Source organism: Marmota marmota, unplaced genomic scaffold, assembly GCF_001458135.2.
Source record: "Marmota marmota marmota unplaced genomic scaffold, marMar, whole genome shotgun sequence".
NCBI classification, from domain to species: domain Eukaryota; kingdom Metazoa; phylum Chordata; class Mammalia; order Rodentia; family Sciuridae; genus Marmota; species Marmota marmota.
Window position 1 is genome coordinate 28,972,478 of NW_025999853.1, and position 26,422 is coordinate 28,998,899.

Sequence of the window (26,422 nt, forward strand, 5' to 3'; positions counted from 1 at the left end):
TCCTTCCCATTCATGGGCATCCCAAAGCCTTATATGGTCAAGACTTAGTTTTTAGACTTTCAATAAAATGTAAGGCATCATTCCAAAAAAAGAAAAAGAGGGGTGGGGGATGGTGACCCAAACCAGCTATTGAGCTTTTACTTTGTCTTCAGAGCTTGCTTGCACTCTCTCTCTCTTTAATTTTTTTTTAGTTGTATATGGACACACCACCATTATTTTATTTATTTATATGTTGTGCTGACGATTGAACCCAGTGCCTCATGTGTCTAGGCAAGCACTCTACCACTGAGCTATAACCTCAGCCCTGGGGCTTTTCTTCTTGACTGCCTTCATTACCCCAGTAGCCAAATTATGAAGAACCCATGTGCCTTGTTAATGTGTTTTACTAATGGAAGGTATTCCTTTTGTGGCAGTATTTTTATGCTAGAATGCTCATGTTATTTAAAAAAAAGTGCATGCTATTGATTATATCATTTGATTTTTTAAAATGAAATGCAAAAGTTTTCTTTGTTATTCAGTATTGGGTTATATCTGCATATGGCACAAGTAGGAAATGTAAAAATTCATTGATGGTAGACTAGGGAAAGTGAAAGTGAAATTATTACTTTCTTGTAGTTTTTCTGCTAAGAAATTGCTACTACCTACCTGTACAGAGGACATGGATGAAAAAGGTTTGAGTATTAAAAAGGAACAATGATGGGCTGGGGATATAGCTCAGTTGGTAGAGTGCTTGCTTCACATGCATACAGCATCCCCCCTCCCCAAAAGGCAAAAGTGATAGCCAACATAGAAACTAGGATAATAACTTCTTTGTATTCTGGTATATTCTTATTCACCTCTAATCTTTTCCTCTTGATGAATATGATTTTTCTGTGTAATCATGAGAATCACTTAATTACATATTTAGCTCCAAGATCATTTAATATTTTGAAGAAAATTCTTAGTACCATTTTCACAATTTTCATTTAAGAAACAGGGATGACACATCCTTCCATTTAATGTAAGAAAATTTAAAAAGGCTTTATAACTTATCCATCATTCTGTTGTATGTCAAATGTGACACAAAAATAATTTCTCTGATCATGATTTATCTACGGGTGGCAAAGAATTGCCAACCTATTTCATATTCCTACTAATGAAGCCAAATCATACTTGTAGGTAGTAAGTTCCTTCCATTCAGCGTTTGATTACTGATGTGTTCTAGATTACAGTGACAGTTTATGAGTAGATAATTAAAACAGTGTTTTAATTGTATTAGGACAGGTGTGTTCATGATGTTATAGAAAACAAGGGCATGAATTACTGAACCCTAGTTATATTTACATAGACTGGTGAAGAAATTAGAAGTATAATCCAAGGTGTAAAAGAATGCTAAAGTAAGGAGGAATCTGTAGAGTCTAGCAGTACCTTCACCATTGCTTAGCACAGCCTAAAATGTGCATCCTTTGTCTTCCTACAGAAAAGTAATCAAGTCCTGAATGAACTACCTTAGTTAATTCTTAAGATCAGAAAGATTTGAAAGACTTTATCAGGTTTTTTTTTTTTTTCCTTGACAACTGGACTCAGCTACTTCCCCTCTTTAATCTGCTTTTTTAATGATGGAGCCTGCGTTGTTCATTTTCCATTGCTGTAACAAAATACCTTAAGTTGGGTATTTTATAAAGAAAAGGAGTTTATTTAGCTTACAGTTTTGAAAGCTGAAAATCCAAGATCAGGCATTGTCATTATTTTGACCTCTAGGAAGGACCTTTTGGCGAATGACACTGGGGAGGTTGTACATGGAAGAATGAGAGATATAGCAAGATAAGAGGCCAGAGATAGCTAGGGGAGAGGCCAGTCTTGCTCTTTTAAAACAACTTTCACAAGAGAACTAACCATGGTTTCATGAGGACTGCCTTAATCTCTTCAAAGAGTATTGCCTTAGATGATCCTTCTCATTAGGCTCCACCTCTTAAAGTTACTAAAAGATGGCCACACTGGGAATTAAGCTTCCAACACAGGAAACACACTCAAAGCATAGCAGAATCTAAGAATATGCTTTTGTGGGATTTTCAGTATAGGTTTTAGTTTCATCTAACTACTTTTTGTCTCAGCAGAGTTCTGTAGCCTCTATTTTCAGGTAGAGAAACTTGTGCCTGTCCGATTTTTTTCTAGATAGTGCTATGGGACTCTCCCAAAATATGAAAATCTTATATGTAATATACGAAATCAGTCATGTTAATTGCTGATTGTGTAGATTGTATGAACAAGAAGACTTTTTAGAAGTTTCTTGTTCTATGTAGTTAGTGGTACAAAGTTTTTTCTCAGAAGTTGAAAAATAGCGTTAAACTATGAAATTATTGATTTTTTTCTTTTTTTTTATTGGTTGCTCAAAACATTACAATGATCTTGACATATTATTGATTTATTGTTGAATGTTTACATCTGAGAGACTTACAATTGACAGTGTGGTGTTATGCTTATTTACAATATGATAAATATATATATATATATGTATATATATATACACATACACACACACATATACATACAGAGTTATTTTGCAATGTATTTATGTATATGCTGTGTCTGTTTAATGGAGTTTTATTACAGGCAAGGTTTGACTTTCACCATTGAGTTAGACACGGTGCTTGATGCCAAAAAGTATTAATTATTCTCAGTGAATATTAGTTACCTATTAACTATCATTTGTTAGGGAAAATCATTTCAGAATCTTTGTAGAAATTCTTTTGATACATTTTTGTTACAAAGGATACAGATTACATATCAAAAGTGTTAAATTTAGTTTGCTTTAATTTAACAAAAGAAAACTGAAGGCTGAAATAATGATTAAATTTTAGATAATTACTATTTCAAAACTTAAGAGTAGTTCTTTAAAATTCATTTAAGATTCAGGAAATAGGCTTTGAAAACATTGCAATAAGGTAATTTTTAATTGTGTTTCAATTTTAGATGCATTCAACTGTCTGCTTATTAGAGATTAGAAAGTCAACAGTGATCTGATTTTTGTTAGCCATGTTAGCATTTCTGTCTTATTAGGGTTTATACTATAGCATTGTTTTTTATTATGAATATTTTGATCTGCTTGAATTTTAAATTTTATTTTATTCTTTTAATTGGATAGATTTTATTGTTAAGTATTATCTTTGGTCTCTTATTCAAAATAAGTAATTAAGTTAGTATCAAGATATAGGATATTTCCTTTGGTTGATCAAGTCATATTTTTTCCCACATTGCTTTTTCTGTCTGGATTTTTGCTTTTGTGGTCTGAATGTTTATCCATGAATGGGATTAATGCTCTTCTGTTAGCCAAGAAGCAGTCCTTCCTCAGATACTGGATGTACCTCTGCCTTCATCTTGGATTTCCCAGATTCCAGAAGTAATGAGATATAAACACTTCTTTATAAGCCATGAACAGGTTTTTATTAAAGAAGCCCAAACAGACTGACACATGCTTCTGCTTCTTCTTCTTCTGCTGCTGCTGCTTCTTTTCATTTCAATTCATTTCTTTCTCTTTTTTTTTCTTTCTATAATATGGGAACATATTTGTTGAGTTAACCTAAACTACAGAGGACGGATTTATATTCAAGGATTAGCAAGTGAGGTTTTGGCTCATCACAGAATTGTACAAATAGGATAGAAACAAAGAATATAAACCAAATGAAAATACAGAGAAAAGAAAAAGAAAAAGAAAATACAGAGGTGTGGGTATATATAGTTCTCTGCTGTTTCCATAGTTCTTTATGTATTATTGGTGGTCATTGTGTCTCAGTTGGACTGAGGAACCTACCAGGAAGGAGAAGCTCAGAAACTGGATTTGTCATCTTTTGTATCTTAAGGCTGGTTGCAAAAGAAGAAAGAGAAGAGAATTTTAGCCTCTTTTACATATTGCCAGATAGGCATCACCATTCTGGGACATTCCTTCTTGCTTTATTTGAGCCTGCAGTTGGTGTGGACATGTCCCATCACAATTGCTATACTATGTATCCTTTTATGCATATTTGTGATACATGCACAAATATGTATGTAAACATATATAAATTGTTTTAGTTTTATTTTCAACACATTGGTTAGAGATTTATTTGTTTGTTTGTTTTGTGGTGCTAGGGATTGAACCTATGGCCTTATGCATGCTAGGCAAGCACTCTACCAACTGAGCTATATCTTCCCAAGCCCTGGTTAGAGATTTTACTTACGTTTCACACTTGTTCTTTTCACTTAAAATATTCAGAAATTTTAATTCATAAGTAAATTCCTTGTATGTGGATATTTAAATTAGTTCATATATATTTTTTTTAACTTAAGGATATTTAAATTGTTTTCAGTCTTACCCCTGTCAGCCTTTAGTGAATAATTTTGTACATGTCATTTTGCACATGTTTTGAGTTTATCTACACAATAAATTTCTAGAATGAAACTGTAACATCAAAGGGTACATGCATTTGAAGTTTCGATAGATAGGCCCAAATTGTTTTGGGATATTATTTTTCTTTGTGCTGCAATTGCTGTCTAGTTGTATAGGCTATTGGTTGGGAACAGATACAGAAACAAGACTGTTGGTTTAAAATCCTAGTCTTGTCAGTTATTAGCTGTTAAATGATGTAATACAAATAAAGCACCTGGGACAATTCCCTAGCACACATGGTAAGTGCTATAGAAGGGTTAGTGTTTATTTGGGAGAATAGTTCTGTGAAGTCTGGCAATATACAATCTACCATTTTTACTAGGAAGTACTTAACTCTTTAAAATTCTCTTTTCCATTTATTTACCCTTTCTTAGATACTCATTGCTCTGTAGATTCTAATGTAGGCTTTATCTGCTCATCTTTTTTACCTAATTAAGTTTTGGGTATTCTGCAGACAGGACTACATGATCAAAGCTACTAAAAAACATTTATTGAAATAGCACTGCTAGATATTATATTAAACTCTTAGTTTCCATAGGATGGCACTTGTTCTTTTTCTTTCCCACCTTACCCCTTAAAGGCTGCTTCTCAATCTCCTTTGTTTACCCTTTCTTAGATACTCATTACTCTGGATTCTCATGTAGGCTTTTCTGATCACGTTTAAAATATGCTGTTTGTACCTTATCATCTGTTCCTCTAAATCAGTTATCATGGGTATCTGTAGTTCTCAGTCTAGTGTGTTTTACATATTAGATGGGGAACTCTTAACTCCTGGGTACCATTCTCATTTTTATTTGCTCCTTTTCCCCCCACCCAAATATAGGTTAATTATTTTAGCTAAGACCATAGCATTTACCATAGTTATTTTTGTTATTATGTATTTTGTTATGTTTCTTGCTTGCTGAACTGTAAGCTTTATGAATGCAGAAATTTGGTTTATGTCCTTCACTATATTTTCAGCAGTCAACAGTGTTTGGCTATAGTAGGCACTCAGTAAGTATTTGTTGAATTAAAAGAGAATCTGCTCTTTAATGGCCACCTGTTTTGCTGAGCATTAAAGAAATTCATTTAGGTCTGTTTAGCATGTATTCTTCCAGACTTTATCTGGCATATCAATGATAACAATTATATCATTATGTGTATTTTTTGTAATCTGATTTTTTCATTTATTTGAATAAAATAGAAGGTAGACACTTTTATTTCTTCCCCTAGACCAAACTTGTTTCCTCATTTATGTATCCATTGATTAACTCTCTCTAGCTGAGTTTATGAATGTGTATGATAAAAGATAGGAAAACTGCCTTCCTTTCTTACTTTTGTCTCCAGAGCTCAGACAGTAATGAGACCTGGCATGAAGGTTTTTTTTTTTTTTCTCTCCAAATAGTTTTCTTTGGCTCACTTTTATTCACCATACAGACTCTTATGTTATTTTGCATAAATTGAATAGTAGTTTTCTGCTTTATCTGCTCATCCTTTTACCTAATTTTGGGGTATTCTCCAGACAGGACTATATGATCAAAGCCACTAAAAAACATTTGTTGAATAGCACTACTAGATATTATGGAATGTATAAGGCAGTTTCTGTTTTTAAGGAACTGTAGTCCAGTTGGTAGTAAAGATTGGAAACACATGAAAAAGCAATAAAGACTGCACACATGAGCCAGTACTTAACAGTTTTATGTGTACATATATACACTGGGTCATAAATGCCTTTCATTAAAGAGAAGTTCGTATTTTATTTTGATTGACTCCATGTGTATTTATCATGTATTTTCCTATATGCCATGCACCATATAATAAAGGAAACAATGAGAATATGCCCTCTAGTGCTGACTTTGTATCTACCAAAATGGATGGCTTTATGTATTGTATGTAGTACACAGTTAATAAGAATTATTCATGTTGAGCTTATTATGTCCAATTTGTTTTATATCTAAGAATTTTAAACTCTGTAGAAATGCTATTCTCATTACTAAGTTAGTCCCTAAAAGAAAGTATTAATATTCAAAAACTAGTTTCAACTTACTACTTCATGGATCTTTATCAGTAACAACTATATAACAAGAATAGATAAAGGGCGTATTTTAATCTTTGAATATTTATGGTTTCCAATTTTTGAGTGTTCTCAGATATTTAAGTATTGAGTGAATGTTTGAATAATACTTAAATTACCTTTCTCATAGAAAATGTCATTCTTAAGTTTCAGTCTCAAGAAATGTTTTTGTCATTTTTTTTGTTGCCTATATTTGCCATCTCTAGTTCATTTAATAGAAAAAAATATATAATATATGTGTATATAATACTGTGTGTGTGTGTGTGTGTGTGTGTGTGTGTGTTGGGCACTGTCAGTCTTTTTATGCAAGATTAGGTTGTATATTTTTTATTATTTAGTAGTGGAGTACTCCTTGTAGTTCTTCATTGTCTTTCTTGTATACACTGCACTCATAATTCCTACTTTGAAATGTCCGACTTCAGTTTTCTTTAAAATAGAACAAAACCATTGCTTGGACACAAACATACTCACTGATGTTTATGTCACATAAAAATTTAGGGGCATGGACTATTTCCTAATATATTCTTAAATTTTTACTCTTACCAATTGAGCTTTTCCATACTTACAGTCATAAAGAATTGGTTCTGTGAAGCGGAAATTGATCCAAAGAGCTTATGTGTTCAAATTATTTGTTTTTTATTTATCACTAATTGAGTTACAAATGATTAGGCACAGCATTTCAATTATTGACTATTTTTACAAGTTCGCTCTAAATTGTTATAATTATAAATCTTTTCTATTCCTTTATTCTTGTTGCATTACATATAGTTTGTATGAGTGAGCCTGTAGAAGTTTGTTTGAAGGAGGTTTGGAATCCCTAAGATTTTCTTAGTGCATCTTTTATGACTTAATCATCCTCTTAGAAATCACTGATGGGTGAACTTTTACCAAAAGTAGTGCTAAAAGGAATATTTGATAGTTCTCTACCGTTTAGCTTTGTTTTATAACTTATAGGGGGATGAAAATATATTCTTTTTTAATATTTATTTTTTAGGTGTAGACGGACACAACACAATGCCTTTATGTGGTGCCAAGGATCAAACCCAGGTCCCGCCCATGCTAGGCGAGTGCTCTACCGCTAAGCCACAATCCCAGCCCTGGATATATATTCTTGGAGAAGAATATAAAATGGAAAAAATAATTTAGTGAGGAAGATCTTACACATTGATTATGTATTTATGTAAACATAATAGCATTTAATTATTATTGATAGGTACTACTGCATATGCTGTGTATGTTAATTCATACACCTCTTACAGTAAACTATTGAGGTGGTAGGTGCTATTATTATCCTTATTTTTCAGAGGAAGTTATAGCACCTAGTATAAGCAGTTTACCAAGGACACCCAGCAATAAAGTGGCAGAACTGAATTAATCCCAGAAATCTGGCTCTAGAGTCTGTACTTTAAACAAAAACACTTTCATGAGAAGGAATATAATAGTATTATAATTTATTTCAAATGCTATTAGTTTTGATTGTGAATTTTACTCAGTTAAATTGTATAGTTGCCAAACACATTTGTTTTGATCTATTTTAGGAGTGAAATTTAATTTTTAAAGCTGCACAGCTTCCATCCAAAATCTGTCATTAGGCGATGTATTCTCTGTTGAGCATTGTGTAACTCCCTCCTTTCAATTCTCTGTTATCTGGCTTTCCAATTTTTTTCTTATGGACATGTGAAACAAAAAACAGAAGTTTTTTGTACTTGAACCAGTTTATTCAGTTAGTTTACAGCTCAGGTTCATAATGCTGCCCTAGAGTTAAAGGATGAAAATGTCTTCGTGTAGCCATTTATCGCTGATAATTGCTCTGGCTATGTATTCAGTAAAAACTTAAGATAAACCATGTCCAGTAAGATTTTAGAAGTCTATTTGATTCAGGGTTTTTTGTTTTTTTTTTTTTTCCTTATATAGCTCAATAAACTGACCAAATTTAGTCAAATATTTTAGGTCAGCAAGTCATGTGTCTCTTAATGTGCTGCATGTGTTAGTTTTTTATTCTCTTAGCAACAACATTTTTATGGGCATGCCTTGCCAGTTTATTGTGTATACTTTAGAAATGCTCAGGAGAACAGTTTGAACAATTTACACAATGAATTTGAGATTTATATATAATGTATGTTCATAACATTGCTTTTAGCATTTAATTTATATTAGCACATTTCAAAAAATAATAATACATTAATAAACACAATTTTAAAATAGCAGATTTAACATTAACTGCTTTAAGCATAGTGGTGACATGATAATGTTGGTATTTCAGAATGATTACTAGAAGCAATATGAATAGGGGAGAGCCCAAACTAAGCATGAAAGATTATGAAGGGCGAGGTACAGGAAGAAGCCATTCATGGAGATAAATACTACAGATTGCAGGCACAGAATCTTGTGGGATTTGTTTTGTTTTATTTTATTTTGTTTTGTTGTTTTTTGTTTTTTTTTAAACAGTATATTGAGTCAAACTTTTATCTTATTGAGTTAAATGTATAAATACTTGAAGTCAAAATTAGCATTTCATTTATTAGAAGGTAACTTTTCCTTTATGATAATTTTTTTTTTCCCCAAGAAGCCAGGGCATTGCCTTCTTCAACAGAGAAACTTTAATTATTTTTTCTTGAAAGTTTTTATGTTCATGCCAAAGGATTACACATAAGATGGGAAATAAGACTTTTCTCTGATCCTATACTTTCATTGTCACCATATTCTGCTTTGCATCTCGGGCTTAGAAGTCTCTTTTAAGAAAATATTCCCTGTCTGACACTGTTTCTCCTTAGTTCTCTTTTTCTGAGTTCATCAGTATATGTCTCTATACTTCCACATATTTTTCTTTCAATATAATCATCTGTTTGTGTATTTGTGTCCTTATACTAATGCTTTGAACTTTATCTCTTTCTTAGATGAATAAAATGTCACAAATTGTTTTCTAAGCAGAATATAGTGATCATAATTTAACCTTAAGGTTTTTTTTAGTTTTCATAACCACTTCTCTACGTTCTCTCCTTGAGTGATTTCAAGTCCCATTTTTTTTAAAATTATTGCCTCAGTGCAGAAATTCCCAACTTGATATTTTTTAATCCCACATTTATTTCCAAAGCTCCAAGTCTGCATGGTTATAGTTATACAGACACATAAATGTAGCATATCCAAAACTAATAAAATCATCTTTCTTTCCCCAGTCTGTACCTGGAATCTGTGGTACCAGTATTATTGCATTACCCTTCTACTTAAAAACGCTATATTTTCAAACATTTTCTTAAAATTCTAAAATGTTTTTTTCCTACTTCCCCTTGCTGCTGAATTGAGCCACTCTTACTTATGGAGCATAGCATATCGTTTCATAAAGAATCATTTCTTGTTTGCTTGAATTTTTCTTTTATTTTTTTTAATATTTATCTTTTAATTGTAGCTGAACACAATACCTTTATTTTATTTATTTATTTTTTTATGTAGTACTGAGGATCAGACCCAAGATGTCGCATGTGCCAGGCAAGTGCTTTACCACTGAGCCACAACTCAGCCCTATTCTTTTATTTTTAAAACAATAATCTTTATTTGTATCACATTTTTTGAATAGTTTTATATTTTTGTATTTAGAAAAATCAAGGTACTTTTTGACACTTAGAATTCAAAGAAGAAAAAAGAATAAGATTTAATAAGTATCTTTTCTCAAGGAAAATTAATGATTATGCTTATAAATAGCTCTAATATTTTATCACTGATTCACTAGCTCATGTCAATGCCATATTATAAGCTACTTCCTAATATAATAGTATTTTTATGTTCTTTTTGTTGTTATTATATATCTGTGACATCTTTCTTCTTTTAACCACTGATCCATGAAAAACATAAAGTTCTTTTTTCAAGCAGTACATTTTGAAAGTTGATCTAAATGTTATTTATATATTCATTTATTATCTTCTATGTGTGAATATGTTCAGGGCACTTTGGGACCCTGCCTTCAGATTGTTTATAACTTGTTACAGAGGGAAGAATCATGGATACCTAGGCATTTCAATATAATAGGGAATTTTAGTGATATATAACGCACCAATGTCTTCCTTTTACTTAAATGATAGACACCAAAGCCTAGGATGATTATTTGTCCACAGCCACAAAATTTTTGGCAGAACCAGAACTCATTCTTTGCTTTTCCATTTTAGGTGGATGATACTTTTCTTGGCATAAACTTTGTCATTTTCTTGCTTAGGGAAATGTTACTAAAAGCATTTCTTATGCTTCAATGGTAAAGCAAAATTGATTTTATTTATACAACAGATACTTATTAAATGGCTGGAATATGTGATATCCTCTTGTAGAGACTTCAAATGAATATATGTTGATGAACTAGGAACATTTGTGGGAAAGTGGTGTATTAAATCTGGAAAGAACTTACTTTTTTTTTTTTTTTGTAGAAACTGAGACAAGTGTTAGAATGTTGGCTCTGTGACCTCTTGCCTGTATGACTTTCTTCAAGCTGCTAAATCCCTTTGAATTTTTGTTTTGCGTTCACTCATTGTGTTCCTACCACGTGCAGAGCACTGTATAGGTACTGGGGATACAGCAGAATTCCTGTTCTCATCAAACAATCATAGTAGAGTACGGTAAATAGATGATAAACAGACGAATAAGAAAAAATATATAGTATCTTTTTCCTTTCCCCCTCTTTGTGATGCTGGGGATTGAACCCAGGGCCTTGTGCATGCGAGGCAAGCACTGTACCAACCGAAGTTAGCCAATCCCAAAAATACAAATTCCGAATGTTTTCTCTGATATAAGGAAGCTGATTCATAGTGGAGTAGGGAGGGGGAGCATGAGAGAAATAGACAAATTTTAGATAGGGAAGAGGGGTGGGGAAGAGGCGCAGGGGGTTAGCAAGGATGGTGGAATGTGATGGACATCATTATCCAAAGTACATGTGAATTGGTGTGAACATACTTTATATACAACAAAGAGATGAAAAATTGTGCTGTATATGTGCAATAAGAATTGTAATGCATTCTGCTGTCATTTATTTTTTAAAAAAATAACATTTTTTTTAAAGTAAGAACATTTAAAAAAGAGAAAATATATATAGTATGTTGTGGTAATAAATGGTATGGAGAAAAATAAAGCATGTATTCAGGGTGCAAAATGAATGGGGCAAGGGATTGTAATTTTTAATATGATGGCCAAGAAACTCCTTACCAAAAAGCTGACATTTAAACAGAGATTTCATTTGCAAAATGAGGATACACATTGAACACATTTATTTGCTATAGCATTGGTTCATTGTTTCTGATGAGCCATCCCAAACTGCTTTTTCTAGATTGAAATAACCCTAAAGAAGTTCTTTTGTGTTTTATCCGTCAACTATACTGTTTCTGCCATTAATGCCTTTTTGTTACTGTATAATATGTTTTTGTCTCCAGAAAATAGGTTCTTTTCCTGAATATAAACAGAGAATTTGGTGGTTAAAAATTGACTACAAGTTGAAGTGCCAGTTTGAAGCTTTTTTTAAAGGGATAGTAGATGAAGGTAATGCTCTGTGTAGAGCAAAATCTGAGAATCATTTTGTCATGACATACTCATCTTTATTATTTTCAGTAGCTACTTTAAAATGTCCTTGTGGATTCTTAATAAATTTGGTATTTGAAATACATTTAAACGAATAGCACACAAATTTTCCCACAGAGATCTATTGGCAGTAAATGTATTAAAGACAGTATAATTAATACATCTACTAATAAATTATATTAGAGCCACTTAAAAGAATTTCAAGAGGATAGACATCAGCTGGTATACTTCTGGTTATGTGTCAGTTATATTCTTTTTTTTTAATACTTATTTTTTAGTTGTAGTTGGACATAATACGTTTATTTTATTTATTTATATGTGGTACTGAGGATCAAACCCAGGGCCTCATGCTTACTAGGCGAGCGCTCTACCGCTGAGCCACAACCCCAGCCCCAGTTATATTCTTAAGATAGATATGAAATAGAGATTGATTAGTTTATTTGCCCCATTTTACTCGGGGGGGGGGGAAAGCCATTTATTCCTCTGGACAAATGGTGACTTTGTATAAATTAGGAGAAAAAGAAGAGTTAGTTCTTGAGTGAATTTAATCTCACTTTCCTAACCCCATAAAAAATACCTTTTTTGCATGACATAGACCTCAGATTCTTAGGCACCGGTCCTAGTAATAATATATAGAGAATTTTATCTGCTTAAGGACCATATTATAATGATCATGATTGGAGCCAGTACCAGGAAGCCTTCCAAGAAAGTAAATAGGCTCTTCCTATAAAAACAGCCTATCTTATAGGACATGTATGAAGTGCTTATAATACACACATAATGCATACATCACAATATACATACATATCAATAAGCGATTCCATTTAGAAAGCTTTTAAAATAAAATATATTTTGGACTGGAAGGTGTAGCTCAGTAGAGTGCTTGCTTAGCATATATGTGAGTCCCTTGGTCTAATCCCTAGGATGGACAGATAAGGTGACATTTGTGCTAGGCCTTGAAGGATGGAAGAATTTGTGTATGTTTTGTCTTGTGAAGCAGACAGTTCATGAGTGAAAATGACTGATTTCAAAGCTGAAAGGCATGGAGTATAACACAGAAGAGCAAAGAAGTCAAATTGATTGGATGGAGTATACATAAATTAGAATAATCAGAACACATTTGAAAAATACATATTTATAAATAACTTTCTGCATGCCAAGCTCTGGTCTAGGTTTATATCTCTGGTGATGAGCAAGATAAACAAGGTTCCTTTTCTGTGGAACTTACATTGTAGCAGAGATGGAAAACAAATATAAGTTAGGTAATTGTGGATATTGTTATTATTGAAAATGTGATAGAATAGTGAAATTATTTTTTAAAAAGTGTTCAGAATGTCCTTTATGAGGAAGAAACACCTACATTGACACTTGTGCAATGGAAAGAATCAGCATGCCTGTGTTTGGAGAAGTTGATTTCTGACAGAAAAAAAAAGCAAGTACAAGGCCCTGAGATACCTGGTCAAGCAATAGAAAGGTGCCCACTATGGCTGGAGCCTAGTGATTTTTTTTCATCTCAGGACCTCTTTATTACAATAATGAATCTTAAGGATTACTGAGGATCCCAATGAGTTTTTGTTTTTTGTAGGTTATATGTATTAATATTTACAGTATTACAAATTAATGCTAAGGACTTAAAATATTTATTAATTCATTTAAAAATAACAATTTCTTATTTTACATCAGTAACATTTTAAAATTAAAATGGCTCATTCATTTTCTCTTGCACTTGAATTTCTCATTGGTAACAAATATATGCTGTTACATGTTGCATATTAATATCAGTTGCTTTTCTTGAAGTTACAGGTTCATTTTGTTCATATTCAAGAAAATATCTGTGAGAACAAAGGTAGACTTAGTTTCTCATTTAACTAAAAACAATATTTTCTGCAAAAATGATTGTTCAGTTTGCAACTCATTGGTATAAATGCTTTTCCTCAAGAAAGTACTTTAATGCATACTTCCCATCTTTCCCATAGGATATTAAAAAGGTGTTCAAAGGTAAAGAGTTAATAAAATTTATAATTTTCACAACGTTGTCAAGGACATTCATAAGTAAAAAGAGCTTTAAAAAAACAGTGGATGTGTAGTGGTCAATACAGTGACTATTAGTAGAGGTGGTTGTTTCATTGTTTTTTGCTAAGGCACATACAGTTTTATCAGTGTGGCTTTTGTATCCTCCAGTGCACATCAACAAAGTTCTTTTGAAAATAGTTTCGGTCTTGTTCACTCCCTGAAAGGTTTTTGGGCCTCCCAACCAACAGCAGATCATATTTTGGGAACCACTGCTATGAAGAATATTATTGATAATTATAATATTTTGATTGTTTTCATTTAGTATGTTGTTTTTTTTTTTTCCCCTAACTGGGTTACCATAGAGAGAGTGATCACATACAGCAGTATTATATGTGTGTCTAAGCAAGGACTCTTATAGTTTAGTTGGTATCATTGTCTTATTGGCTATATAATAAGATAGCTGCAAACTAATATACAGAAAGTATTTATATCATAAAATTTACAAAGGGAATTTTATTTTATTGATCTTTTATTTGGAGTGTTGATTCACATTTTTTTCCAGTCATGCTTTCTGTTTTGTTTTTAGGCCTGCATTGATGACAATGTTGATATGGTGAAGTTTCTGGTAGAAAATGGAGCAAATATCAATCAACCTGATAATGAAGGCTGGATACCACTACATGCAGCTGCTTCCTGTGGATATCTTGATATTGCAGAGTAAGCCAGTTCTGTGTTTTAGTTTTATCCTAATAGTATTTTTAAAATGTGAAATTTTTAGAAATCATTGATTAATGAGTAAACCTTTACATCAACTTAATTCATGAAAATTATTATTCCCAGGAAAAAGAATAAGTAGTTCTTGGGAATCCAAATGTGGAATTTCTCAGTGTCAGATGTTCTTGTCTCCCCACTGGCTATCCCTTTGGTATTTTGTATTAATATCAATAATCGTACACATTCTCTATCCACATCTTTTCTTTTGCATATAGCTATATATTGTCAAATGATTGGATTTTAACATATTAGTAGTCCTAGTCCATGTCTATATAATCATGAATTGTTAGGAGAAATTAATAATAATTCCCATTTGGCCTATTCTGCTATAGGAATAATGTGATACTGGTTCTCCAGTTCGTCAACTTGCTTAGTTTTTCTTAAGATTATTTTCCAAAAAGTATGTTTTTTAGAACATTTAATGAGAAATAGTCATTGTATTCTCAACTACCTTTAACATGTTGATACTTACCAAGAAAATCTTAATTCTTTCAAACATTGAGCATGGAAGAATAGGTATCTTGAAATTTTTTTATTATGTTATTTTTTCTTGCTACTATGTATCTATACCACAAACAGTTTTGTTGTCCCTTTTTTCATGTCAAAGCTTATCAACAAATAGATAAATTGGAGTTCTGTATAGTAGTCCCTGCTTATCCCTAAGGGATACTATTCCAACATCCCCCAGTGGATTCCTAAAACCACAGATAACACCAAACCTTATATATATCATGTTTTTTTCCCTACACATACATTTATGATGAAGTTTAATTTATGCTAATCATAACAACAATAACTAATAATAAAAACAGAATAGTTATAATAATACTATAATAAAAATTATGTGAATATGGTCTTTCTTGGAAGAGTCAAGAAAATATTAACATTTTCAGACCATGGTTGAATGCAGGTAACTAAAACTGTGGGAAGTAAAATTACAGATAGCAGGGGATTATTATAAATCTATTTTAGTAAGACTGTGTAGTTTTATGTATTACAGATTTTAACCCTCCCCCCATATGAATGTTGGAGATAGGATGCATTTGTTTCAAGGGAAAACAGTATACAGTGAAATGAAAAGTACACTAGTCTGAGTTCATTCCTGACTTTGCCACTCCCTACAATACATCTTTTTGTAATTTGTTTCTTCTTTCTAAGACTTGATTTCGTCTATTATAAACTAAGAAAGTCTTTTTGCCATTGCAAAACATTGGTTGTTCAAAATTACAATCATGGTCCCAAGTTCTTTACCCTCCTGTATGTATTTTTCATGCTCACCAGAAAACTTAAATCTCTTCTTCATAGAAAAATAATAGATAATTGAGCCATTTATCTTCTACTAAACTCAAAATTTAGGCACTTAGGCTTAAGTAAGTTGATATGGATTATAAATGCTTCTTCAACCACTATGGAGGAATGTGACCTTGGCAGATTGTTTAACTTTTCTAAGCTACAGTTTTTTTTCTCTATAAAATGGAATTAATATTTCCTGGGATTGTTTTGAAACTTATATGAGGTAATCAAGCAAATATAATATCTGTCACATAGGAAAATACTATGTGTTATCTCTGGGAAAAGAAAATTCACCCTCTTTCTTCAGATGTTTAATCCTTGTGCTTCCTTTTTAAATTCATGTTTCTGAGTTTGAGAAGGTCATAATAGTTGCCCTGAGTGATTTCCTTGCTAGACCTATCAGGTCAGTTGGTATGCTCTTAGTTGCAAGTAAAAGAATACCCAATTTTAGTTGACCTGAAGAGTAAGAACATTTGTTGTATAGGATCATGCATTTAGAGGATGGGCTTTTAAGTTTATTAAACTCTTCAGTGATGTCAGTGAGGACTTAAGGTTTTCCTGGGTGGTTTTTTTTTTCCCCTTAATTTACCGGATAGGGACTTAGCCTTGTTTCCTGTTGGTCACAGGATGATTGGTACAATTCGCTTTTAAACATCCACGTCCAGAGAAAAAATTAAAAATGTATCAGGGCAGAATAGAAAACATCTTCTCCATATTTTGTGTTTATCAAGGAAGGAAACCTTTCCCAGACAGCCCACTGATACTGCCTCCTTCCCCTTAGGGGACATCACTGGGCCCAATCATTTGCCTGTGTCCTAGCCAGTAAAAGCAAATACCTGAATGCCAAAAAACATGAGAATGAGGAAGAATAAGCAATTTGTTGCAGCTTCTTTTCAGTAGGGTAAATATTAATTTTTTGAAGGACGGAATACGAGAGTGTGTGCTTCAGAACTTGTGCAAACAAAAATGACATGTTTTGGCCAAGGGTGACTAGAATTCAACTACCTTTCCATAAGCAGTTTTAGTTTATGGTCATGGTGTAACTGAAGTGTTCTGAGTCCATAGTTTCTTTGAATCATATTAAAGTTAGAAGAATGATCCATTTTCCTTTTTGTTGTCTCTGTCATCTTTGTGTGTATATGTGTGTGTGTGTGTTTAAATAATGACTTTTTTAAAAAATAAAAGACAGTTTAACTCTAGTATATGTTAGATTATTTGTTAAGACAGTGGTAGTCCTTTCAAATGTTCTCTTATTTTTATCAATATAGTCTCTGTCAGCAATTAATTCCACTATAATGAGAGGAGTTAAGGAAACCCCATTTTTCTTGGGCAAAGAAAAATATGTCATAGTTACCGAAGAGGTAGGGTAAAGATATTTCCCAGAGGAGCATTTATAGAGATGATAGAAGGCTGTATTAATAATGACATAAAGACAATAGTTATAAACCAGGTATGACCTACAAAAAGTAGGGAATGTGGTCACTTTGCTAAGTGAAATGTTAAGATTGGATGCAAATCCTGGTTCTGCCATTCACAAATTTTGTGCTCTCTATGATTTAAGATTCTTTATAAAATGGAATGATCCAGCTTCTTCCCAGTTCTTATTTATCTTATTGCATTCCCCTTCACATGTTTTTTTAAATTCTGTCAATACTAGGCTATTTTTACTTCTGTAACATTCACTGTTGGTTTAAATATCAGTGTGTCTTTCCTCATAGTGGTTTATTTGCCTTTTTGCATTACTTGAGCAGCTACCAAGCTCTCAAAGTACAATTTGAATAAGTGTCATATCTTCCAGGAAACCTTTGAACCTTTGTGATATTTTTCTCTGATTCTTTTTTTAAATTTTGCTTTGATAATTTTTTCTATTGGTGCATTATAATTATACATAATAGTAGGATTTATTGTTGCATATTTGTACTAGCACACAATATAACAATATAATTCAGTCAGTTTTACTCCCCATCTTGTCTGATTCTTCATCATCTCTAATATGTCATTTATTTTCATTCTTCTTTACCACCTGCTTATGCACAGAATAGTACTAATTCATTCCTGTTGACCTGAGCAAGCCCAGATCAGTTTACTCTGAAAATTTGAAGGTGATTAGTATATTTTTTACTTCTGTTGGAGATAATAGAACAAAAAAATTGACACTGTGTAATATTTATGGAAAAATATATATCTTAATTTAACGGTGAAAATATTATGTTTCCTATTCTAGTATCTGGTCTGTAGCCAAACAGAATACAAGTAAATAGAATACTTGTAGCTTCTCATATTCTAGCTCACTTACCTTTTCACCAAAATAATTATCATCAAGCCCTCCCTACTCCTTAAAAAAAAAAAAAAAAAAAAAAAATACCTGTGTTTGCTGTGTGGGNAGGAGCTGAAGATGGTGAAGTATCGACCTAGATGAGCTCCAGCCTAGGACCTCTGGTTCTGGATCCTTTGTGAAGTTAGAGCTGGGCCAGGCTCTGTGACTCTAGTTCATGTCATGGCTGCCACATCATCTCACTCACCTCTCTTCAGGGTTGAAGCGTCTTGAATGTTTTCATGACCTATTGCCAATAAAAGTACATTTCCCTCTCTTTCCCAAACTATCTCAGGAGCAGCTTCTGCAACTCTTTCTCTTCCTTCTGAAATCATTCCCCTGGGTCCCTGTCTGCTGGGCTGTACAGGTGTCCACCACAGTGCCTGAAACACTTTCATTTATTCAGATGGCTCAGCAAACAGGAGACATCCTTGCAGTGTTTACTTGGTGCTGAGCTCTGGGAAGTACAGAGGTGGGCAAGAAAAAAGGTCCAACTTTTTCTTATAAATAACTAATATAATAAGAGGATATATAGCTAAGAATACAATAACTAAGAAAATTTCAAGCCATGATAAATATATGAAGAAACAGCAAGGTGATAGGAGAGTGAATGAGAGTGAATGAATTTGAAGAGATACCTTAGATAACATGGTCCAGCGTGTCCTCTCTGAGCAGGTAGAGGGAAAGGATATTTCATTGTATTTGTCCATTGATTCCTCCTTGTGTTTGACAGGGGCTATGACTTTTTACCCATATCCTCAGTGATAGCACAAAGCTTGGCACATAGAGGGTGCTCTGTGGATTGGATTGGAATGGATGGATGGATGAATGGATGGATAGATAGATGGATGGATGGATGGATGGGTAGGTGGGTAGGTGATGATCCCACAATCCTCTGCACTATTTAGAACCATGAGGAACTCTGAGAACAAATCTAGGGAACCACGTTCTTCTCCTGGTCCCCCCACCTTGCTACCTAAGAATGAATAAGAGGCCAGAGAGGCTAAGAAGCTTGCTCCATGGCACAATAAGCCTCATGGCAGAGCTGACTGGAGAACCCAGCTCAGCAGTGGGGCACAGAGGTAAAGAGCTGAGGCTTGGATTTGGGTCTGCTCTCTACCCACTGTGAGACCTTGGGCAAGTTACCCAACTCTCAAATCTGGATAATGGAAACAAGAGCACTGACTTTATTGAACCCTCCTGAGGATTAAATTGAGATGAATTAGGCAAAGAGCTTGGCAGTAGGTGAGCTCAGAAAGGGTGGGCAGCTGGCCTGGTTGATTTTGCAGAGTCTGGGCTCCAGGGCCTGCTCCTGGCTAATCAGCCTGGCATTGCCCTCAGGGCTCCCTTCCAAATCCCCTGCTGTGTGGGCAGAGAGGGCCCCAGCAGGGGGCTGGAGGCCCAGGCAGGACTTCAAGAGAGGGAGATGATGGTGTGTGGGCATATTTTCCATGTGGCTCCAAATTTCAACCCACATCCTGACTTCTCCTTATAAATAATTTCTATAAAACAAAATAAAGGCCCTAAGAGAAACTTTAAAGGAAAAATGAGTCTTCAGAATCCCAGTGTTCTAGCCCAAAGATGCTATCTTCTTTCTGTCTAGTCCTTCTTGTTTGTTCAGAGACATGCTAATTTATTTAGTGGTAATCCTAGGAATCTATTTCACATTTTGCATTATCACATAACAATTTAATAATAAACATTCACGAATACCTATGGCCTTCATAAGAACTTTTAACGGCAGCCCAGTCTTCCATCCAGTTGAGATACGGACATTGTTTATTCATTATCCTATTGCCAGACATTTCTTTTGCTTGATTTTGCTGTTAGAGGCAAACATATATATTTGTATTTAGCTTTTTAATTCTTTAGGGCTCTGTTGCTACCCTGAGTGGGCCAATTTACGTTTTTCCTTCAGAATTATGTGGGCAACTCTGTGAGAGACTTTGCATCTTTGCATCATTGCTAATGTGGCTGCTTCTTGTTAACTTTGTCTGGCACAGTGTGATGTAGTGTTTTTTGTTTTGTTTTGTTTTAAGTTACACTTGGAACAAGTCAGCACAGGCCAAGGTGACACAGAGTTGACTCGGATTGTTTTTCTTAATACTTTTATTTTATTTTTATGTGGTGCTTAGGATTAAACCCAGTGCCTCCCATATGCCAGGCGAGTGTTCTACCACTGAGCCCCAGCCCCAGCCCATATGGTGTTTATTCACTGTGGACATTACTCTTTTTTTTGGGGGGGGGAACCAGGGATTGAACTCAGGGACCTCAACCACTGAGCCACAACCCCAGCCCTATTTTTTGTATTTTATTTAGAGACAGGGTCTCACTGAGTTGCTTAGTACCTTGCTGTTGCTGAGGCTGGCTTTGAACTCTCAATCCTCCTGCCTTAGCCTCCCAAGCCACTGGGATTATAGGCACACCAGCATGCGTGGCAAACTACTTTATTAAGGGATCTAAAGAGCAGTATTTGGGAAAGCAGAAGAGGAAGCAATGTACTTGAAAGTAGATTTAAATTGTTGAATTTCTGATAATAGTGGGAAAGATGTAATAGGAAGCCAGAAGTATTTTGGGATGTATTAAAAAAAGTACACACTGCCAGGTGCAGTGGTGCATACCTGTAATACCAGCGCTTTGAGAGGCTAAAGCAGAAGGATCGAAGATTCAAAGCCAGCCTCAACTTGGTCATACCCTGCCTCAAAATAAAATATAAAAAAAGTGCTGGGGATGTTGCTCAGTGATTAAGTGTTCCTGGATTCAATCCCTGGTACCCCCCGCCCCAAGTACAAAATGAATTTCATCAAATCGAAGGTGTGTCTATTGTAACACAGTGTGTCAATTACCAGTTTTAAATGTTAAAAATTAAATTTTAGGCAGTTTTAATTTTTATCTCATAGGGTTTTTTTTTTCCATAAAGTATTATTCTGTTTTAGAGTGTTGTTGATGCAATATTCCATTATTATTTTGGGGTTTTCTTCTAAGTCACTGATATATTCTGCAAGGTTTGATTTTTGGTGCTTTCTGGATTGTAACAGAAAATGTCAACAAGAAGTATTCAAACAAAACCTAGGAAGACATTTTAAATAGCAGTTAAGTCTAACAAACATGATTCCAATCTTCCTTCCTTCCTTCCTTCGTTCCTTCCTTCCTTCCTTTCTTCCTTTCTTTCTTTCTTTCTTACTGGGAATTGACCTGGGGTACTCTACCACTGAGCTCCACCCTAAACCTTTTTTATTTTTTGTTTTGAGATGGTCTTGATAAGTTGTCCAGCTGGCCTTGAACTTGGGTACCCCAGGTGAAAACACTGTGAATAATTGTGAATGATATATGTGGATGGTAATGACACTCATGTCATGTCTGGCCAGTGTTGATTGTAAGACATCATTGATTTTAGAGTATTTCAGTAATATTAAGATGTGGAGGAAATGTTCATATTCGGATTATTAAAGGATGAGTAGGGTTTTTGCCTCTGAGGATTGAAAACTTCAGTAATAAGGTAGGATGGTGTTACATCTAAGTGATTTTTAACAGATATGCATTTTTCAAAAGTTAGTAGGTGAACAGAGAAGTTATATCTTCTGCTCTGGGAAGGAATTGAGGGAAATGGAAAATGCTGAAGACAGAATCTTGAATACTGCTCTGTGAAAAGAATTTAAATACTTCCTCACTTTCTAAAGTTTTTATGAATAACAATCTAGGTACCCAGTTCAACAAATTAACTACTTTCTTTCAGAAGTGTTAGCTTGGTCTTTGGTATTGATGTAATTAATCATGGTGTAATTGTGGAACCATGATTTTAAGATATCAGAAATTGAGCAGAGTATTTGCAAGAAATCAGGAGATTAGACTAATAACATTATTTATGTTCAAAAATAGTAATTCTACCACACTTTTTTAAAAAAAAATGTGTTCTAATTAGTTATCATGACAATAGAATGTCTTTTGGCATGTTGTACACAAATGGAGCACAGCTTCTCCTTCCTTCCTCTGACTGAATATGGTGCAGAATTACACCGATAGTGTAATCATACATGTATGTAGGGTAATAATGTCTGTCTCATTCCACCCTTCTTCCCATCCACACCCTGCCTCCCCTCCACTCACTCCCTCTGCACAATCCAGAGTTCCTTAAATTGGAATATCTAAAACAGGTTAAAATTGAATGTTATAAATGGTTCAGTTTCTTAACAACCAAAAATGTGACAAAGAGCGTTTTTGCTTCCAAGAAGATAGAATAGATATGCTCTTTCCCCCACTCTTTCCACTAAGTGCAACAAAAATGCTCACCAGGCTGTAATGAAGTGCCTTAGTGCCTTTATTGCAATGGTGTCAAATTAGGTCAGGTACAGAGTCAGGGTTGCATCCTCTTAATAAGCCCTTTTTCCACCTGCAGTGTCAGTGGAGGAAGACCATTTGGGAAGCCCAGACTTCTGGCTTTTCTCAAAAATAAAATTTTAATTTGATCTGCAGGAAGTTTGATTTCAGGGACAAATTGTTTAATCAGTCCTGTTTTACACTGTGGTATAGAAAACCCAAAATGAAATGGGAAAGAGCATTCACATTAAAGACACAAGATTATTTACATTTATTTTTTTATTTTTGTTGCCTGGAGATTTGCAAAGAAAATAGCATTTATTTCTGAAGATAATAGTGTAAGTGTTCTCTTAACCCATCTTTGATAAGTTCATGGTGCTTAGGTTTCAAAATTCCTTCTCCTAGGGTGGCTTTGAGTAATTCATTTGGATTTTCAAGAAACAAATATAGTGCTATTTTACTAATGTTCTGATTCTTAAAAAGTTAAAATAACTTGATACTAGTTTTCCTACAGTAAATAAGAGAACAAATTATAGGTTTCAATTCTGAAATTTCTTTCTCTATTCACTGTTTTCATTATCCTCCCCTCCCCCTGCCTTTTTTTCCTTTTCATTGGTGCTAGGGATCAAACCCAGGGCCTCACATATACTAGGCATTCTACCACCCAGCTGCAAAGCAGAGTTTATATTAAAATATCATTTTTTAAATGAAGTACTTTTCTTAAATAATTCCTTCTGTGGTTTAGTTTTTGACAAAATTCAGAAGATAATAAATACTATTTCTTCTAAATTCAGTGTACCACATCCAAGTTGCATCCAGTAGCTTTGCTAACAACTTATATCCTTTGTTAGATTATTCAAATATTTAAATAGTTTTGTAAAAAATTTCATTTGGTTCATGTCCTAATTTTGAGGCATATGTGTTGATCCAAAATTATTTATAAAATCAGAGTTGCCCAATTAGTATAAAAGTCTCAGTCTTGCAGTTTACTAGCTTTTCATTTTTTCAGTTAAGAATTTTATCCTATATTTGTTGGCATTTCCTGTGATGACCTCCTTTGTATTGTTTAAGGAGCTAGTCACCATTGTTAGGAAAATACAACTCTGATTTTCTTTACCCTGAAGCACTCAGTAGAGTTGTCATTCTGATAACAGCTCAGTCTTCTTTCTGACTTTTCAGTTTGAGGCTCCTTTGCAAAGTCTGTTTTTTTTGTTACTGTTGTTGTTTCCTTAAAATAACTATCTCACATTTTTCCTAACTAGCAGTCAACACAGACTGCTTCTATTTCCCCAGTTTTTGTTGTTCTGAAAGAAATCCGGTCATCTCTTTTCAGGATGTTTAGGGTCCCTCAGAGTGAATTTCTAGTATTCTACGTAGTCTATTTGCATAAACTAATAATCTCCCATTATTTTAAACATTGCTTTATTTTAATTATAACCTTACCGCATTTAAATTCACATAGTCCTAGAATTTTTATAAATTTGTGTTCAAATGTTTAAGTTAATGGTTGTCACACAAGTATCAGGTCTCAGAGGTGGGAGCTAAATTCAAAACCTGCAGGGTATAAAGGTTTCTGCTTTTTTTATGTAACCAACCGTAGAATGGATTTTGGAGATTAGTCATGGTAGATGAGAATTAATGCCATGGTGTTTCATTTTTTTTTAAATATTTATTTAGTTTTTAGTTGTAGTTGCACACAATACCTCTATTTATATGTGGTGCTGAGGATCAAACCCAGGGCCTTGCACATGCTAGGTGAGCGCTCTACCACTGAGCCACAACCCCAGCCTTCATTTTTTTTTAAGAGAGAGAGAGAATTTTTTAATATTTATTTACTTTTTTAGTTTTCAGTGGACACAACATCTTTATTTTTATGTGGTGCTGAGGATTGAACCCAGCGCCACACACATGCCAGGCGAGCACGCTACTGCTTGAACCACATCCCCAGCCTGATATGTCTTTTTTTTAATACTTAAATTTGTAAATAATAGTTGTAGGAGAGGTTTTGAATTGTATGCATGCATGCATGCAGGAATGCATACATACCAGTGCTTTTGGCTCAGGAAGTGTTCCCAGCCGTGTTTCTTGCCAGCGGTTTTAGAAATTCACTCTTTTTAGTTTCTCTTAACGTCTTCCAGTTTGCAATAAATTTGGAATTTGCCATTGCTTGGACCTGATATTTCCTTGAAACTGTGCTTCATATAGTTTCCTCTGCTTCAAACACTGCAGCTACTCTGAGGTATTCCTTTTATTCTCAGTCTTTATGACTTTTGGATGATTTTTAATATCTAATCAGAAAAAAATTTTTAAATATTCTTAATTGTTTGATTGGAATTTTGCCTAGTGTAATAATTACATATTATCTTGAATCATAGCACAGTTTCTTATTCCACTTAAATCTTATTTTCCTACTTCAGACTCATTTATTTGTATTACTTAAGAAAATGTTCTGTTTTGCTTTTATATTTTTTAAAACCGTGAAAACAAAATTTTGCCCCAATTTAAGTATAGCCTGGGTCAGTAGACGTCCTGTGTAGATCATAAAATTGTTTACAATATATTAAGTGTAAAAATGCGAGGTTACAAAATGATGTGGTAACTGTTTTTGTAGACTGATTCACATTTACAGAATAAGTTTATTACAGAAAATGAAATATAATTTTCCCTTATCAACACTTTGTTGTATCAGAAATGATACAAATCTTTTCAACCTGCCTTGTAGAGATAACTTATCACTGTTAACAATATGGTGTATATTCTTTCATTCTTCTCTTTCTCTCTGTGTTGTGCATGTATATGTACAATAAACAGAGACATTGATCTGTTCCTTCACTTACTCTCAGGAAGGTAACCTGGGTCCCGAAATGCATACACTTCATGTCACAGAGCTTTGGTGCTTTTTGTTCTTTCTTATCTAGAGCATACTGTTCCTCTGTTCTGTTTTTTATCAATACCTACACATTTGTCAGATAAGCCTTTCCTGAGTTCACTAAATCAATTTTTCCTGTTACATACAGGTTGAGCATTTTTAACCTGAAAATCCAAAATCCAGAATGCTCCAAAATCTGAAACTTTTTGAGCTCTGACATGATGCCACAGGTGGAAAATTCCATACCTGACTTCATGTGACAGATCACAGTCAAAATGCAGACACAATAAAAATATCATATAAAATTACCTTCAGGCTGTGGGTATAAGGTAAGGTGTATACGAAACATGAATGAATTTTTCGTTTAGACTTGTGTCCCATCCTAAGATATCTCATTATCTATATGCAAATATTCTAAAATATGAAAGCCAGGAAACACTTTTATTTCTAAGCATTTCAGATACCTATACATATTCCCAGATGTCACATAATTCTTTTTCATAGTATTTGTTACAACTTTACATTTACTTATGTCATTAACTCTCTTATTAGATTTTTTAGCTTTTTGAGAAGAAAGTCCACTTTTGTTTTTTGCTTACTATTGTATTCCTGGCATGTAAAATACTGAACACTCTAAATATTTGTTAAATTAGTGAAAACATTAGAAACACAGGCAAAAAATGTAAAGAAGCAGTTTACAAAAGGAGAAATACAGACGCCAGTAAATATACCCAGTATTTTCAGCCTTGTGTGTGATTGGGAAATAGAAATTAATGTCATCTCTACTGTCTTGAACATTTTTATAGACTTATACTGTCAAGTGTCCATTTA

General features: G+C 33.7%; 1 protein-coding gene across 9 annotated transcripts in view; it reads left to right on the forward strand.

Moving 5' to 3' along the window:
- Ppp1r12a (protein phosphatase 1 regulatory subunit 12A) overlaps window positions 1-26,422 on the forward strand; it is a 133,251-nt gene that overhangs the window by 32,885 nt on the left and 73,944 nt on the right. For all 9 annotated transcript variants that reach the window (XM_048804633.1, XM_048804651.1, XM_048804647.1 and 6 more), the window contains exon 2: window positions 14,611-14,741. In XM_048804633.1, coding sequence (XP_048660590.1) covers window positions 14,611-14,741 — 131 coding nt within the window. The remainder of the gene's footprint in view (window positions 1-14,610; window positions 14,742-26,422) is intronic.